This window comes from Thunnus maccoyii, chromosome 4 (genome assembly GCF_910596095.1).
Source record: "Thunnus maccoyii chromosome 4, fThuMac1.1, whole genome shotgun sequence".
In the NCBI taxonomy this organism is placed as follows: Eukaryota; Metazoa; Chordata; class Actinopteri; order Scombriformes; family Scombridae; genus Thunnus; species Thunnus maccoyii.
In genome coordinates, this window is record NC_056536.1 from 26,166,850 (window position 1) to 26,180,743 (window position 13,894).

The following is a 13,894-nucleotide window of genomic DNA, read 5'->3' on the forward strand; positions in this document are numbered from 1 at the left end:
TGCTGATGCACGGCTGAATCTGTGACAGAAGTACCCACATGCTTGTCAGTGATTCTCTGTTTGTAACAGGGTAAAAGGTAAGAAGTGGTGAACGTGAGGTGGGTCACATAGTTAAGCAAGTGTAGGAGGAAAAGTGTTTTGATGGCTGCCACATCTGTCAACACACCCTACTTCCTGTTGAGTAATCTGTACATGTAAAAGCTCACACATCACTACTACTATCATGTCAAACTGGTATCTGTGATTTCACGAGTGTACAACAGAGAATTTACTGTACATTTTACTGTTTTATTTTGCAACAGCTAACTATCAAAACACTATTTCTCTTTTTAAAATAATGGCCTTCAGGCTTTTTTACATGCAGTCACAAGATTTCATCCAAAATAAAACAATCTTCCCATATTTTTATCTTCATATCATTGGTTGAAATTCACATCTATCCTCCTTTAATAGTAGATATTATACTTTTTCCCCTACAAATGGTAGCAAAGATAAATGATAAAACCTTTAGAAACAGGGATGTCCATCCTTCACTCCTTGATTTAATGAATATCTCCAATTTACAGTAAGTGCCCTCTTACGTCTGACATTCACACAGTCATCATTATCATTGCTTAAACGTGTTTAATAGGGTGCAGGAGAGATTTTCACTTCCATAATATTGATGATTCGAGAGGCCTGGTTGTCAAAATAAAACAGGATGTTGGTATAAATGAACAGTGTGTCACAGTGAGAAATCTAGGAAAGTTTTTGAGGAGCGCTTTGAGGAACAGTGCAATAAGCTGAACTTTCTATATCCATCGAAACTTTGGCGCCTTGAAGGAATAGTCAGATTTCATAATTTTTATGAGATCTGTAGTATCAGTGTAGTAATGGTGTATCATTCTTAAATGAATGTTCGCTCATATCTGGTGACTGAATGTGGAGGATTTTCTTCATGTGAGGTGACCCTGAACTCATATCCACAAATCAATTGAATATTGATGTTGATATTGATGAAATCTGAATTAGTGCTTCCTTTTGGGTGACTTAAAGTGTCATCTTCTGTTTGGTAGTACACAGTAAATAAGTATATTTACTGCTGTTCTTTTTATTTCACTTTAACTTTTTTATACTACCTCACTACATATTAACTACAGTTACTAATTACTTTGAAGATTAAACATTTACATACAAATCATATGATGAGCTTATGAAATTTGATGTAATGTTGATGCTTAAACTACCAAATGGTATATAAAGTAATTTCTTTCCTTCAACGTTGACCAAATACAACATTACATTGATATGTGCCTATTAATACATCCGTAATATTCATCCAATAATACAATGTAGACAATATAACACTCTAAAAGTGGGCTTTTCTGCATAATAAGTACCTACTTTTCTTAAATAAATGTTTATATCTGACATGATCACTGTTTATCAACCCAGCAGGTTTCTCAGGTCACAGGACAGCTGTTTCCTCCAAATAATAATAATAATAATAATAATAATAATAATAATAATAATAATAATAATAATGATAATAATGACAATAATGACAATGACAATAATAATAATAATAATAATAATTGCATTTATAAAGCACTTTTCAAGCAATAAACACAAATTGCTTTCCAAAGAGAGGAAATTCAAAAACATGACAACATTAGGGACAATTGCAAGAGGTAAAATAATGAAACACAAACATACATATACACATATATACACAGGCCTATATCTACATAAAATAAAAGATAAAAACTCTCAATGAAAGAAAAAATCCAAACAGCTCATGACAATAGAAATGTAGTCTATGAGCTGTTAGGAAAAGCTTTTCTATAAAATATATTTTAGACAAGATTTAAAGACAGAGACAGAATCAGCTGATCTGATGCTCAGTGGGAGGCCGTTCCAGTGCCGAGGAACCGGTACTGCAAAGGCTCGATGGCCCTTTGTTTTTTAAATATGGACTCTGGAATAGTTAGAGGACCCAGACTGGCAGGCCTGAGGGGCCTGTTTGGATGGTACAGTGTAAGGAGCTCAGTTATATACTCCGGTGCCAGATCATTCATAGCCTTGTATGTGATTAAGAGCACTTTAAAATGGTTTCTAAAAGAGACTGGAAGCCAGTACAGTGAAGCCAAAATTAGTGTGATGTGAGAGAATTGCTTTGTTTTGGTCAGTAGTCTAGTTGCTGAATTTTGAACAATTTGGAGCTGCTCCAGTGCTCAGTTGGTCAGGCAAGTAAACAAGGCTTTACAATAATTGAGGCTGGAGGATATACGAGCTTCTCTGTGTTACTGAAGGACAGAACTGATCTCATTTTGGAAATATTCCACATTTGATAAAAACACGGCAGGACTACTTTCTTTACTTGTCGCTCCAGGCTCAAGTTACTATCCAGAATAACACCCAGATTTTTTGTAGCTGACTTTATGTTGGGAGTGAGGGGGCCAAGGAGTGGCTGCATTTGTTTTGAGACATGTTCAAGGCCAATGATGAGAAAGTTTCAGTGTTAAAACTTAAATGCAGTACTTTTAATTGAAATGGAAGGTATTTACATTGTGGTATTGCTACTTTTAAGTAAATATTAAGTGACTATGTCCTCTACCACTGCTGTCTTTTATCAAAAAAAGTAGGTACTGCTCTTTAAAAAGGCTCATAATATGATCTGTATAATGTTTTATAAGTGCAGGTGCCAGTGTGCTCTGAATTCAGGAAGTAAACTTCAAAAATATTTAAATATATTCTAGAGAACTGTTTTCCAACCTGAAGGTCAGGACACCTCAAGACTAATCTGAGGGGTTGTGAGATGTTTCACAGGATAAGAAAACAACATACTTCATTTTTGCTACACACATTTTTTTTTCTTCTTCTTTGCATTTCTTTTAAAAGTTTTACCTATTCAGCCCTATAAATATTATTCAATGGAACAACCTGGGTAATGAAAAATCACTTCATATGCTCATAAACATATGCAACCTGTGACGAAAGTAAACGTTCATTTAATTTAAGGGGTCACAAGTCAAAAAGATTGGGAACCACTGTTCTAGAGGATCTTTTGCACTCTGTGTGGCATTTTTTTTATGTAACAATGATGAAATCTGTATTTTCTAAATAATTTTAACATGAGAGGTATGCTAAAATCACCACAATCCATATTTATTCACAGTTTTTATTATTAATTTAACAGGTACAATGCACAATGCATAGATTGCAAAAGATACAGCCTAAAGGTTATTTTCATCTGTAGTTCCTGGGCGGAGGTCACTGGCGATTTGCACAATTGACACTTTCTCCTACAGTTTCAATTAACTATTTTCCGATCAGATTACAAAATTTTGTAATATCTTGTGAAAAGGAAGGTCTCACCCATTTTTGCAAGGCTTAATTCAGACATTGATGTTAGTGATTTTTAAAATAACTTTACTTTACTTTACTAAACAGTAAGAAGGCACCTGTTGGTCACTCTGCGTAAAGAATAGATTTAACCTTCATATACTGTAAGTGTCTTGAAATAAACTCTTCTCACACAGGAATGTTGCTCTAATTATTAAGCCAACACTCATTTTGCAAGGATGGCCTGATGTTACACAAGATCTGGGCAGTGATACTTGCTGTGTAGTGACCGCAAGTCACTTCTGCACGTCAGTTTTGTGTTTTCACAGTCATCTACGACTAAATAGCAGAAGTGAACGAAGATGTTGAAATTTTGGTTCACTTCAAGACAGATCATGTTCTGGTCCGTTTACCGTAGCTCAGGCGGTCATGCTTCCCGTTACAACCCATGTTGCGGATATCCGGTGCTCCTTTCACTTAGAAGAAGGAACTGTAATTAAACACGCAAAATCACAGTGTTAAAAATCACCAATACTTCACATTTATAAATATCTGTTTTAGTTGTGGCTAAAAAGATGACACAAGTTTGTCATGAGATGGCAGATGGTTCTTTAGAGTCATGTTACACTACACTGTTAAAGATATACACAAACTTTACTGAAAGATTAGCCACAGCTTCATGTTTACAAAATCAATTTCAGCATCTGAATCTCCTAACTCTACCCCCCTAACCCTGATCCATAACCCCTAACCCTTACCCTACTCTCAAACACTCACACCAACTGCAACTCAATGCAAGTTCTCTAAATTTGAGGTTATATGATTCATCATTTGTGCTCTGGGTAAATTTCAGGCTATGAGATGAAACAAAATGATCAAAATTATGAGCAACTTATGGATCCTCAAAAGCATAACTGAACACTTACGTTTGTCTGTCTGGTTTTGAAAGTTTGGACCAGAATCAAAGTTGACTCTTCCTGCTTCCAGTTGCTAAATAATAAAGCATTTTGGAGGGAGTAGTTGGAGTATCACTGTGTTAAAAATGAACAACTCTGTTTGATCTGCATTTTGTTTCAGGTAATTTGAAACATCCCTTCAATCAGCAAAGTAATTAAAGGAATTAATGTGTAAAAATGGCATTTACATATAAAACAAAACAGGGCCCAGAATAGAACCTTGAGGTACCCCGCAGCTTAAATGTGATCAGGTGGATATAGAATAACAAACAGCAAAAGAGAACTGTGTATCTGGGAGATAAAATAGGATAAAAAGTACCTGAGAGTGGTGTCTAACTGAACCAGACAGGTCAGGATAAGTCCGTTGATATTCTATATTTTCCTATCGTCATTAAATCCCGTGAAAAGACCAAAACCAACAACGATTTGATCCTACCATCAAGTATTCTCTGTGTAGCTAGAGCTTGATATATCTTGTTCCTCTGTGCCATAGAGCTCAAAAACACAATAATGAGCCATACTGTTGCACTTGGAGACATATCTATCCATCACAAAGAACACAGGCGCTGTCATTTATTTTGTGTCAATCCCACATACACCATGAAAATACTCACTAGAACACCAAATGTGTATTAATCTGCAGCTAAAAATAGTCAATTCAATTTTATTTGTATAGCCTAATATCATACATCACAAATTTGCCTGAGGGGGCTTTACAGTCTGTACTGCAATACAACATCCTCTCTCCTTAGAACCTTGATTCGGATGTGGAAAAATTCACCACAATACCCTTTAACAGGGAAAAATTGGAAGAAACCTCAGGAAGAGCTACAGTGGAGGGATCCCCCTGACAGGACAAACAGGAAAACAGAATGACAAAAGTACAGATAGATTCATAACACATAGGAAGAAGGACGTCGAGCAACTTCCAGGTGCCGCCAAATAGACAGGACCTCAGCCACGCGCCCTCCATCACCATGGAGACCTGGAAAGTGGACAGACTACACATAAACACAAGGGGAAATCACATTACAGCATCCAAACACACACACAGAGGAAGGAGAGACAAGGAGACCATACACACAAATATAAACACAAATTTGTTAAACACACTTGGGAAATGTGTATTTCTCTGCAGCTAAAAAGTAGTCCTGAACAACTTCACTACTTCCTAAAAATGAGAGCACCCAGCTGTTTTTATGACTTATCTAGGCCCTTTTTAAAAAAAAAAAATGCAAAAGCTTTATGTCTTCAGTAGGGATGAATGAGTAGCAGAAAGAGTAGGGAAAAGTATTGATAGACGGACTAACACATTGTTGGTTTTGGTCTCTTCATGGCGTTTGTAAAAAATATTGAACACCACCAGCTTTATCCTTTAAAATACATTGATCAAATATGTCAAAAGTAGTATTTACCCACAGTATTGAACTGTATTAACAAAAAATAGTAATAATTTTGCTATTATTGTCATGTGCTGTTTTGTTTGTTATTGGTTTGATGACTGCCTTGATCATGAAGATGTTACGAAGCAAAGGTCATGGCCACGCTATGTTTGTTATGACCTGTGAGGTGAAACCAGGAACAACAGCTGAACGTTGGTTCTGCAGTATTAATATGAACATGTGTCACACTTGTTTCCATAAACTCTAATCTGTGGAGATGCCATGCAACTTCATTTCTGTTTGTTCCATGTTCATAATACCAGTTAACTTCGACACGCTTTTGTTTGGTATACAGGAGACTTTATGTTAAACAGTGACAAATGTGTTGTGAATCTGGTCTCGGACAAACTAAACAAGCCAGAGGAACTGGACCAAAGCCAAATGAAATTATCAGAGGGGTTAAATAATAGAAGGCTGTGCTTTCAGCATCCGGCTATTTTTGATATTTTGGGAAACACAGGCTGACAAAATGTACGAAAAGTGTTTTGAGGAACAACTAGTGCAAAGCGCTAAAAACACATATTAATGTGACTCATAAGTACAAAAATCTACCATTTCACAACTGGTACAGAGTGAACATTAGAATGACAGGTGTGTATGTGTGTGTGTGTGTGTGTTTTGTCTGTTTGTATTGCTTTATCAGCGGAGTTTTTAGGAGGCCAGTTGGCCTGTGGAGGGGCTGTGATGCAACAAGGACTTTACGGACAGACACTGCCCATTGACGGTAAAATGTGGAAAGGAGGCTGGGCTAAACTCTCAAGAAAAGAGGTCATCCTGTGTGGGAATTTCCCTCTCTCCTGTCACCATGTGAGCCAGGAACAGGGAAAGACTGCGTGGGGCTCCAATAGGAAACAAGGGGTCATCGAAGAAAGAATGCCTAGAATGTTTGAATGAATCTGCGCCAACAACGCTGACAGCTACGAGAGCAGCGAGAGAGAAAGGATCTGCTCTCAAAAACAATGGAGTGTTAGATTTTGAACTAGTCACACTTTATTTACACTTTGTTGCAGTGATTGTGTTAAATATGTTTTTAAAAATGTGGAACTTTTAATAAAATCTGTTAACGATGTTTTTGTGTTTGCACTGGTTTTGTAACCAGTAAGGCCTAAAGCCAAGCCACAACTACTTACAGCCATTGTCATGTACATGGAGGATAACAATGTCTTATTTAAATGTGGGTGTAGCATTCTTCAAGTGGTGATGTGTTGGAAAGGGAGGATATTGCGCAACAGCTCAAAGCTAAACTGTTCATCTCGGAGTGTGTTGAAATATCCACAGTATTCAAAATGTCATGTCTCACCACACAAAATAGCAGGACACAGTTTTTTTATTTTGGAGAACATATAACGTGACTTTTCAGTGCCATTATATAGTAAATGTGCCCACTCTTGAAAAACTAGCAGAAGTGGTTTTTCCTCTGTGCTATTTGAAGAGAGAAAACACTCCCCACCCTGAAATTGTGACAGATCACCTACAAATCCCACCATGCTCCTGCTCCTTTCTTTATCTCCTCTGTCTGGGGGTTTGCTTGCTCGTGACAGATATGTTTCATTTTGTGCACACAGTGAAATGCAGTCAGAGGGCTCGGTAAATTCCACTGCAATCCAATTGTCAACTTATCTATAATGTCTGGAGTAACCTACTTCGTCACTCCCATTTTTAACTTCTATATTTTCTGCTGAGTGTTTTCCACTTGAGGGCTGAATGAGGTTTGCTCAGGATTATTCATATCTCTGCCGCAACGACTCCCAGGTCTCGGCTGTTGAAAGCATGACCTGAGGTGGTGTGAGGAGGTTAGTTGCTGATTAATTTCCATGCAACCTTGAACCCCTCTCTGGGCCAGTGGACCCAGCAGACTATTGACAGAGCCGTGCGCTACAGATAAAGCTAACATTTCTGTGCTGCATGCTGTGTGACCGAGTCTCTCTCTCTTTTTTTTTTTTGCTGCTATCAGCAGTATCATTTCAGCATAAAATTGTTGATTCAGGATCTGAAGACTTTTGTGTCAAATCACTGAGTAAACAGATGAATGTAAATGATTCTGGCGTTAAGTGTTAGCCAATAATAGTGTGGAGAGTCTCTTTCTTGCTTCTTTTGGTCAAATAAACACATTTTGAGGGATCGCGTTACCTTCTTACCTATTTACAATCCCCATTTAGTAGGCCTAATCTCTATTCAGTAGCTGAGAAGGTTTATATATCGATGTACAGCTGATGTAATTCTCTGTCTTGGTGTTACAAAATGATAATGAATAGTGATGTTGGTGAGCCGAGGTGTCATTAAAATGTCTGTACGCTTGTAAAATTCAGTTTATGTCGAAGAAGCACCGTCACATTCCTACAGTATGTCGTGTGTCTTTCAATTTCGGGATAAAAGATTGCAAATTTGCCTTACAGTCGAGCCATTTTTAAAAAAAACAAAACGGCCATGTTTTCTAATGAAAGACGTGATAATACAGTCTGACTGTCATGAGTGTGAATATTTAAGGCAAGCATTACACCCGCTTGTCTGTCTGTCTGAGCCTACACCTCCTTCAGAAAGGACAGAAAAGAAGAAATTACAAATGAAATTGTTTTAACAAAGTATAAATCTGTTTAATTCAATAAAATATCAAGTACAATTAAAGCATTTCACCTTTTTAATATTAAATAATTAGACTTATTTCATTCACTGCCAATAGTATTACAAAGAGTTGCATCATTTCACTGCAGCACAACTCTTCCCCTTGACAACCATTGCTCCAAATACACAAAATGTATAAATTCACTCGCATGTATGTAAAACCTGCACAGAAATACTGCATGTACACAAAATTACATCTGGGGAATAAAGCTAAGGTGACATGTCAAGAATCATGAATGATTGCGCAATCCATGCACCCACTTTCTTCAGTCCCATTCAAAGTGTCCTTGTAAACTGGTGGCCGCTGTCTTCACCCGTGTAGCGTACCGTGTTCAACCCTTGCTCAGTGGTTCACCTCCGGCTCTAAAGTCCATCAATGATTAGACAAGCAGCCCAGAGAGCCGTGTTGAGTCTCTGCTTGGAGGCTTCTAACATTGTCCGGTGGCAGAGAGTAGGTTGCGCAGGGTGGCCAGCTCTCTGGACAGCTGCTCCACACGCTTTTGTAAACGATCGTTCTCTGCAGCCAGTTCCAGCACTTTATGTTGAGTCTCCAAGTTGCGCAGTTTGGCTTTGTCCCTGCTCTTCCTCACGGCGAGGTTGTTCCTCTCCCGCCTCATCTTGTACTCTTCACTGTCCTTGTCCAGGCGTTTCTTTGGTTTCCCGCTGGACATTTTGCCACCGTGCGATGGTGACCTGCTTTTACCTGACGGGGCAGGTGTGCCGGGCGGGCTGGAGCAAGTCGAGGACGCGGTGGAGATGTTTCCGAGACTGCCGCTGGTGGATTGGTAATGAAGGTAGGACCTCATGTCAAAGCCAGACGACCCGTTCTCCATCTTTGCGTCTTCCTGGCTGTCGTCTCTCTCAGCAGCAGCAGCAGCAGCAGCAGTTCTGTAGCGGCTCCCGACGACTTCAGGGCTGAGCACACTATCCACCCGGGTCTCCTGCAGCTCGGTGTAACCCAGCGCGTAGGGCTCCCTGGGGTCCCTCAAGTTGTCGCGCTGACTCGTCTCCAGCTCGTTGAGCAGCGTGTAGTTCTTGTAGTTCGCTGCAACTCTCTTGATCTTATTCTCAGCCAGGAAATCTGAGAAAACGTCCCCCTGCTGCTGGTGCTGTTGCTGCTGGTGCTGCTGCTGCGTCTGCGCCGCCAGCTGCGGATAGTGCAAAGCTGAGTCCAGGTAAACACTGAAGTCTATCGCTCTCTCCCGCTCTTCAATTCCCAGCTCCGTCATCGAGTCACCGAGCCTCCAATAAGAGCTGCCGCCGCTGATGGGGCTGATAATGCTGTCTCTACTGTGGATAGCAAAGCTGCCCTCGTCGTAGAAGCCGGCTACTTCCATGGATCTTAACACCCGCCGGATTGCAGGAGCATGGAGGGCTGAGATGAGGCGCCCACAGTGGTTTTGGTTCAAGATGTCTTTTTAAGTTGTGAAATGGCTCAAGAATGTGGTGCGTTTAAATCCCCTGTGTCACTGACTGTCTGTGGTAACATGCAGTGAGAGATACTTTGAAGAGGTTGTGCTCATGGATTGGGAGGAATTGACAGGTCTTCCTGACTCCGGAGGTTTTATTACAAGCGAGGGGCGGAGTTTAGCTGGGCAGGTGTGTGTGACGCGCAGCGCGGAGCCAACCGACAAACCTGTGCTGTCTTTAGAGGACTTTCACGCATTCATCCGTGTCTGTTTGTAGATAATAAAAACGGACTCACTAGTGAAATTCATGTTTTGTTTTGTTTTTAAAAAAAAAGTGTGTGTGTGTGTGGCACTTGTGATAGTTGTAGTTCGGGACAGCATGAAAAGGGAACCAACATCAGCCACTTAACCACGAGACCCGGAGCCACTTGCACCGTGACAAAATGCAGTGAGGACTTTCAACCAGCATTTGTTGACACGCCCTCTAAAAGACACACTTCATGAACTCGACAATAATGGAAAAATCCCACTCAGTGATAACCTGTTTACCCCTTTTTCTAAGTTAATGCTTATTCATCTCACAACAAAGATGCACATGAAAGTAGCACTGGACACATCTCCTGACAGCTGTTTTCCCCACGTTATTTACTGACTAGTTTAAACCAGTCTCCCTGTGTGTGTGTGTGTGTGTGTTATTATTGTTGTGTGGTGAAACTATCCAAGATGATGCATCCACTCCGATGCCGTGTAAGGGGTGGGTGTTATGAGAAATATCGTCAGCCGGTTCATGTAAACGATTAAGTGTGTTCTTTCTAAGATGTAATGTTTTTTATGATGTTTAATCGTGGTTTTTCGCAGAGAATTTAGCTGGAAAATAAAGTTTACATATAAATAGACCACAAATATGCAGTATTAACCGGATATAATGACTCAGGTGGCCCCCGTGCCAAAAACGGGTCGTTACGCTAAAGTCTAATGAGCCTTAGTGTTGGCTACACTGGCTGTTCTTAACTTGACTCACAGTTCTTGTATTCCGGGCTGTGACCAGGGCCAAATGATCTGGATTTATATATAATATGAAGACTTACTGCCATCATGTGGTGAATGTTGAGAATTGCAAATGAACGATAATTACATAGCAAAAGAGCCGATATGAGTGTTTTAACGTGCCAGTTTCGATTCTGTAAAGCCAAAACACTTTCTGTTTGAGTATGTTTTAAAAAAAGAAAACGCATCTGTCACCCTTCCCAGAAACATGACCTCTTCCCTTTTTTCCCCAACATTAACCTCAAAAATGCAGCAAACTAGCTCGAAGACAAAGCGCAGGCAGCACATTATGGCTTCTCTCCAAAATTGTAGTTATTATCTATCAGTTTATGAATGATATATTGCTGGACGTTGTGTCCATTTAGTTGCGTTAAGTCTCTCAGTTCAGCTAACAAGTGTGTTCTGGATGTAGTGCTCTCGAGTTAAGATGAAGGGAGGCTGATAATTTGCTGTCTTTGCCACTTAACTTTGAAATAGTTCACCTCTTACTGTCAGATTATCCAGTTCAACGGAAACTTGAAAAGAAATAAAACGTCTCATAACTCACTTATATTCACTGGCTTTCTTGTTTAAAGTGATGTTTTGCTGTTTTGTAAATCCTATTTTGTTGTTACTGTTGTAGCGGCAAACTAAGAATGAAAAGGCCACTGATGCAGCATGGGGGTCCAGTCCAGCGTCCATACAAAGTCCTTCCAATTTATTTATCAAAGGTAAGTAAACTAACAAAAGAACTAAGAAATCACAGCTCCTGCTGCCTCTCCTGCTCTGCTATAAAACACAAAGACCCTCATGTCAGTCCTGAACCTGTGAGACAATTCACAAAAATGAACAAAACACTAGTAAGCTAAGACTTAATAACCTAAACAAGCATAAAATTAAACTAAACTAATAACTAGCAAAAAAAAAAGAACATTGAAATGTAATATAAATGAAGCAAATATCTAGAGTAATCAAGCACTCAAAACAAATACTAATTATTATTAATAAAACAACACACAAACTAACAAATAGCTCCTACATCTATCCTGCTGATTTGATATTTAATGCTCTTAATGTAAAGCACTTTATAACCTTCGTTTCATGCTGGTGTTACACGTTATTCTGTGACTTGTTAGAATCTGTCACTCGATTAGGCGCATTTTTCCTTTCTGTTTCTGTTTTAATTATATGCTTTTTGCTTGCTGACTTATTAGAAAGGACAGACACAGCCACAGCCACAGACACACACACAGCCAAATTAACTTGTAAAGACGCCCCCGGGGCAAAAATGTGCTGTTCGGCAACGACTGATCAACGTTGACGCCTCCAAGTTCCAAGAACAGAGCACACAGCAGACAACACACATCAGCTTCATCACATTCCCACAGATCCAGGAACTATGGAGAACTTATGTGCGGACGATTACATCACCTGTCCCCGGGTTTTCTAAATAATAAAGCTCAGTATTTTGGGGAATATGAAGGTACAGCCAGTAGCTGCTTAGCTTAGTTTAGTTTAGCACAAAGGCTGGAAACAGTGGGAACAGAATATAAAATCCACCTGCCAGCTTTAGAGCTCTAGAGGTGCTGGCAGATGGATTTTTTTTTCACCTTTGGCAGAGCCAGAGTAGTAGTTTCACCTTGTTTCCAGTCTATTCATCAAATTAGCAAAAATTAATGGACACACAGTGAATTTGGGATTTGCAGTTCCCTGCTTTGCCTGGTTGGTAATCCAGGCTTGGACACACATTTCGAAGTATGTAGATCTGTTACTGGAATAAAAGTAAAAATACCACATTGCGAAATAAACTCCATTATAAGTTATAAGTGCAGAATTTTGAATTTATTATTTTCTTTATAAAGTACATAAGTATTATCAGCTAAATGCACTGTAAGTATTACAAGTATAAGTACTCATTATGCAGAATGGTCCCATTCACACTGTCATGGTATTATTCACTGTGTATCTTATTATTGCTTTATTATTTCTGATATGTAGGAAACACTTACATGTTGCAGCTGGTTGGGATGGAGCTAATTTGAAGTAATTTATGAACAACTGTGCTGCCAATTTTATAAAAATACGTCATATTTTTCTAAGCTGGTCATGTAAATGGTCTTGAATCTGCAAAGTGACCAGTAGCTCCAGCTGTCAGATAAATGTTAGTGGAATAAACAGTATAATATTTCCCTCTAAAAATGTAGTGGAGTAGAACTAGGAGCAGAAATTTAATGTGGCATAAAATGGAAATACTCAAGTGATGCACAAGTACCTCGATATTGTAGAGTACAGTACTTGAGTAAATGTACTTAAGTTACATATTCCATCACTGCAAATAGTGAACCTATGATATTTACAGTGGGGTCACAAATATTGTTAGTTACTACAGAAACTGGTGGCCAGTATAGTGTGTCTGTTAAAGAGCGGTGTAAAGTAACTAAGTACATTTACTTTAGTGCTGTACAAGTACAATTTTGAGGCACTTTTACCTTACTTGAGTATTTATATTTTCTGCTACTTTATACTTCCACTCCACTACATTTCAGAGGGAAATATTGTACTTTCTACTCCACTACATTTATTTAACAGCTTTAGTTACTTTTCAGATGAAGATTTGACACAATGTATTATATAACAAGCTTTTAAAATGCAACACATTATTAAAGATGAAACCAGTGGTTTCTAACCCTTCTGGCTTTTGATAGCTTACAAAAAGCAGTGTGTAGGCGGGTCACATTTCAGATGTCTATGAGTTGTTAACAGCTCCACCAAATAGTTTCCCATCTAAACTTCTCACATGGTTTCATTTAAATGTTCAAATGGTCCAATATTTCACCAACGATCAAAGATTAGAGAAAAAGTCCAAAAACTGAAAACAGATTTGTGTATCAGAACTTTGTTTTTTCTTCTTTCCTCTCCCATTAGTCATCTCATGACCCCTAAGATTTATCTGATGACCCTTTGAAGGGGTCCAACCCCCAGGTGTATACAAAGTAGTTCAAACTAGCTCCACCTCCAGCAGCTACAACAGTAACATGCTGCTTACACACTGATGCTTCCGTATCAATAATCTAATGAAGTCATATATAATAATATATCAGTCAGGGGGACCAAA

General features: G+C 39.0%; 2 protein-coding genes across 6 annotated transcripts in view; both read right to left on the reverse strand.

The window, feature by feature from the left end:
• LOC121895163 (kelch-like protein 12) overlaps positions 1-13,894 on the reverse strand; it is a 125,052-nt gene that overhangs the window by 27,900 nt on the left and 83,258 nt on the right. For 4 of the 5 annotated variants that reach the window (XM_042408066.1, XM_042408063.1, XM_042408065.1 and 1 more), the window contains one exon: positions 3,738-3,814. In XM_042408066.1, coding sequence (XP_042264000.1) covers positions 3,738-3,774 — 37 coding nt within the window. In that variant the 5' untranslated portion in view covers positions 3,775-3,814. Of the gene's footprint in view, positions 1-3,737; positions 3,815-5,061; positions 5,282-13,894 lie in introns of all 5 variants that reach the window. The other variant, XM_042408064.1, reaches the window with a different exon arrangement.
• cebpb (CCAAT enhancer binding protein beta) lies at positions 8,314-10,031 on the reverse strand. The gene has a single exon (XM_042408079.1). It carries the CDS (start codon positions 9,679-9,681, stop codon positions 8,773-8,775), a length of 909 nt encoding a protein of 302 aa, XP_042264013.1. The 5' UTR covers positions 9,682-10,031; the 3' UTR covers positions 8,314-8,772.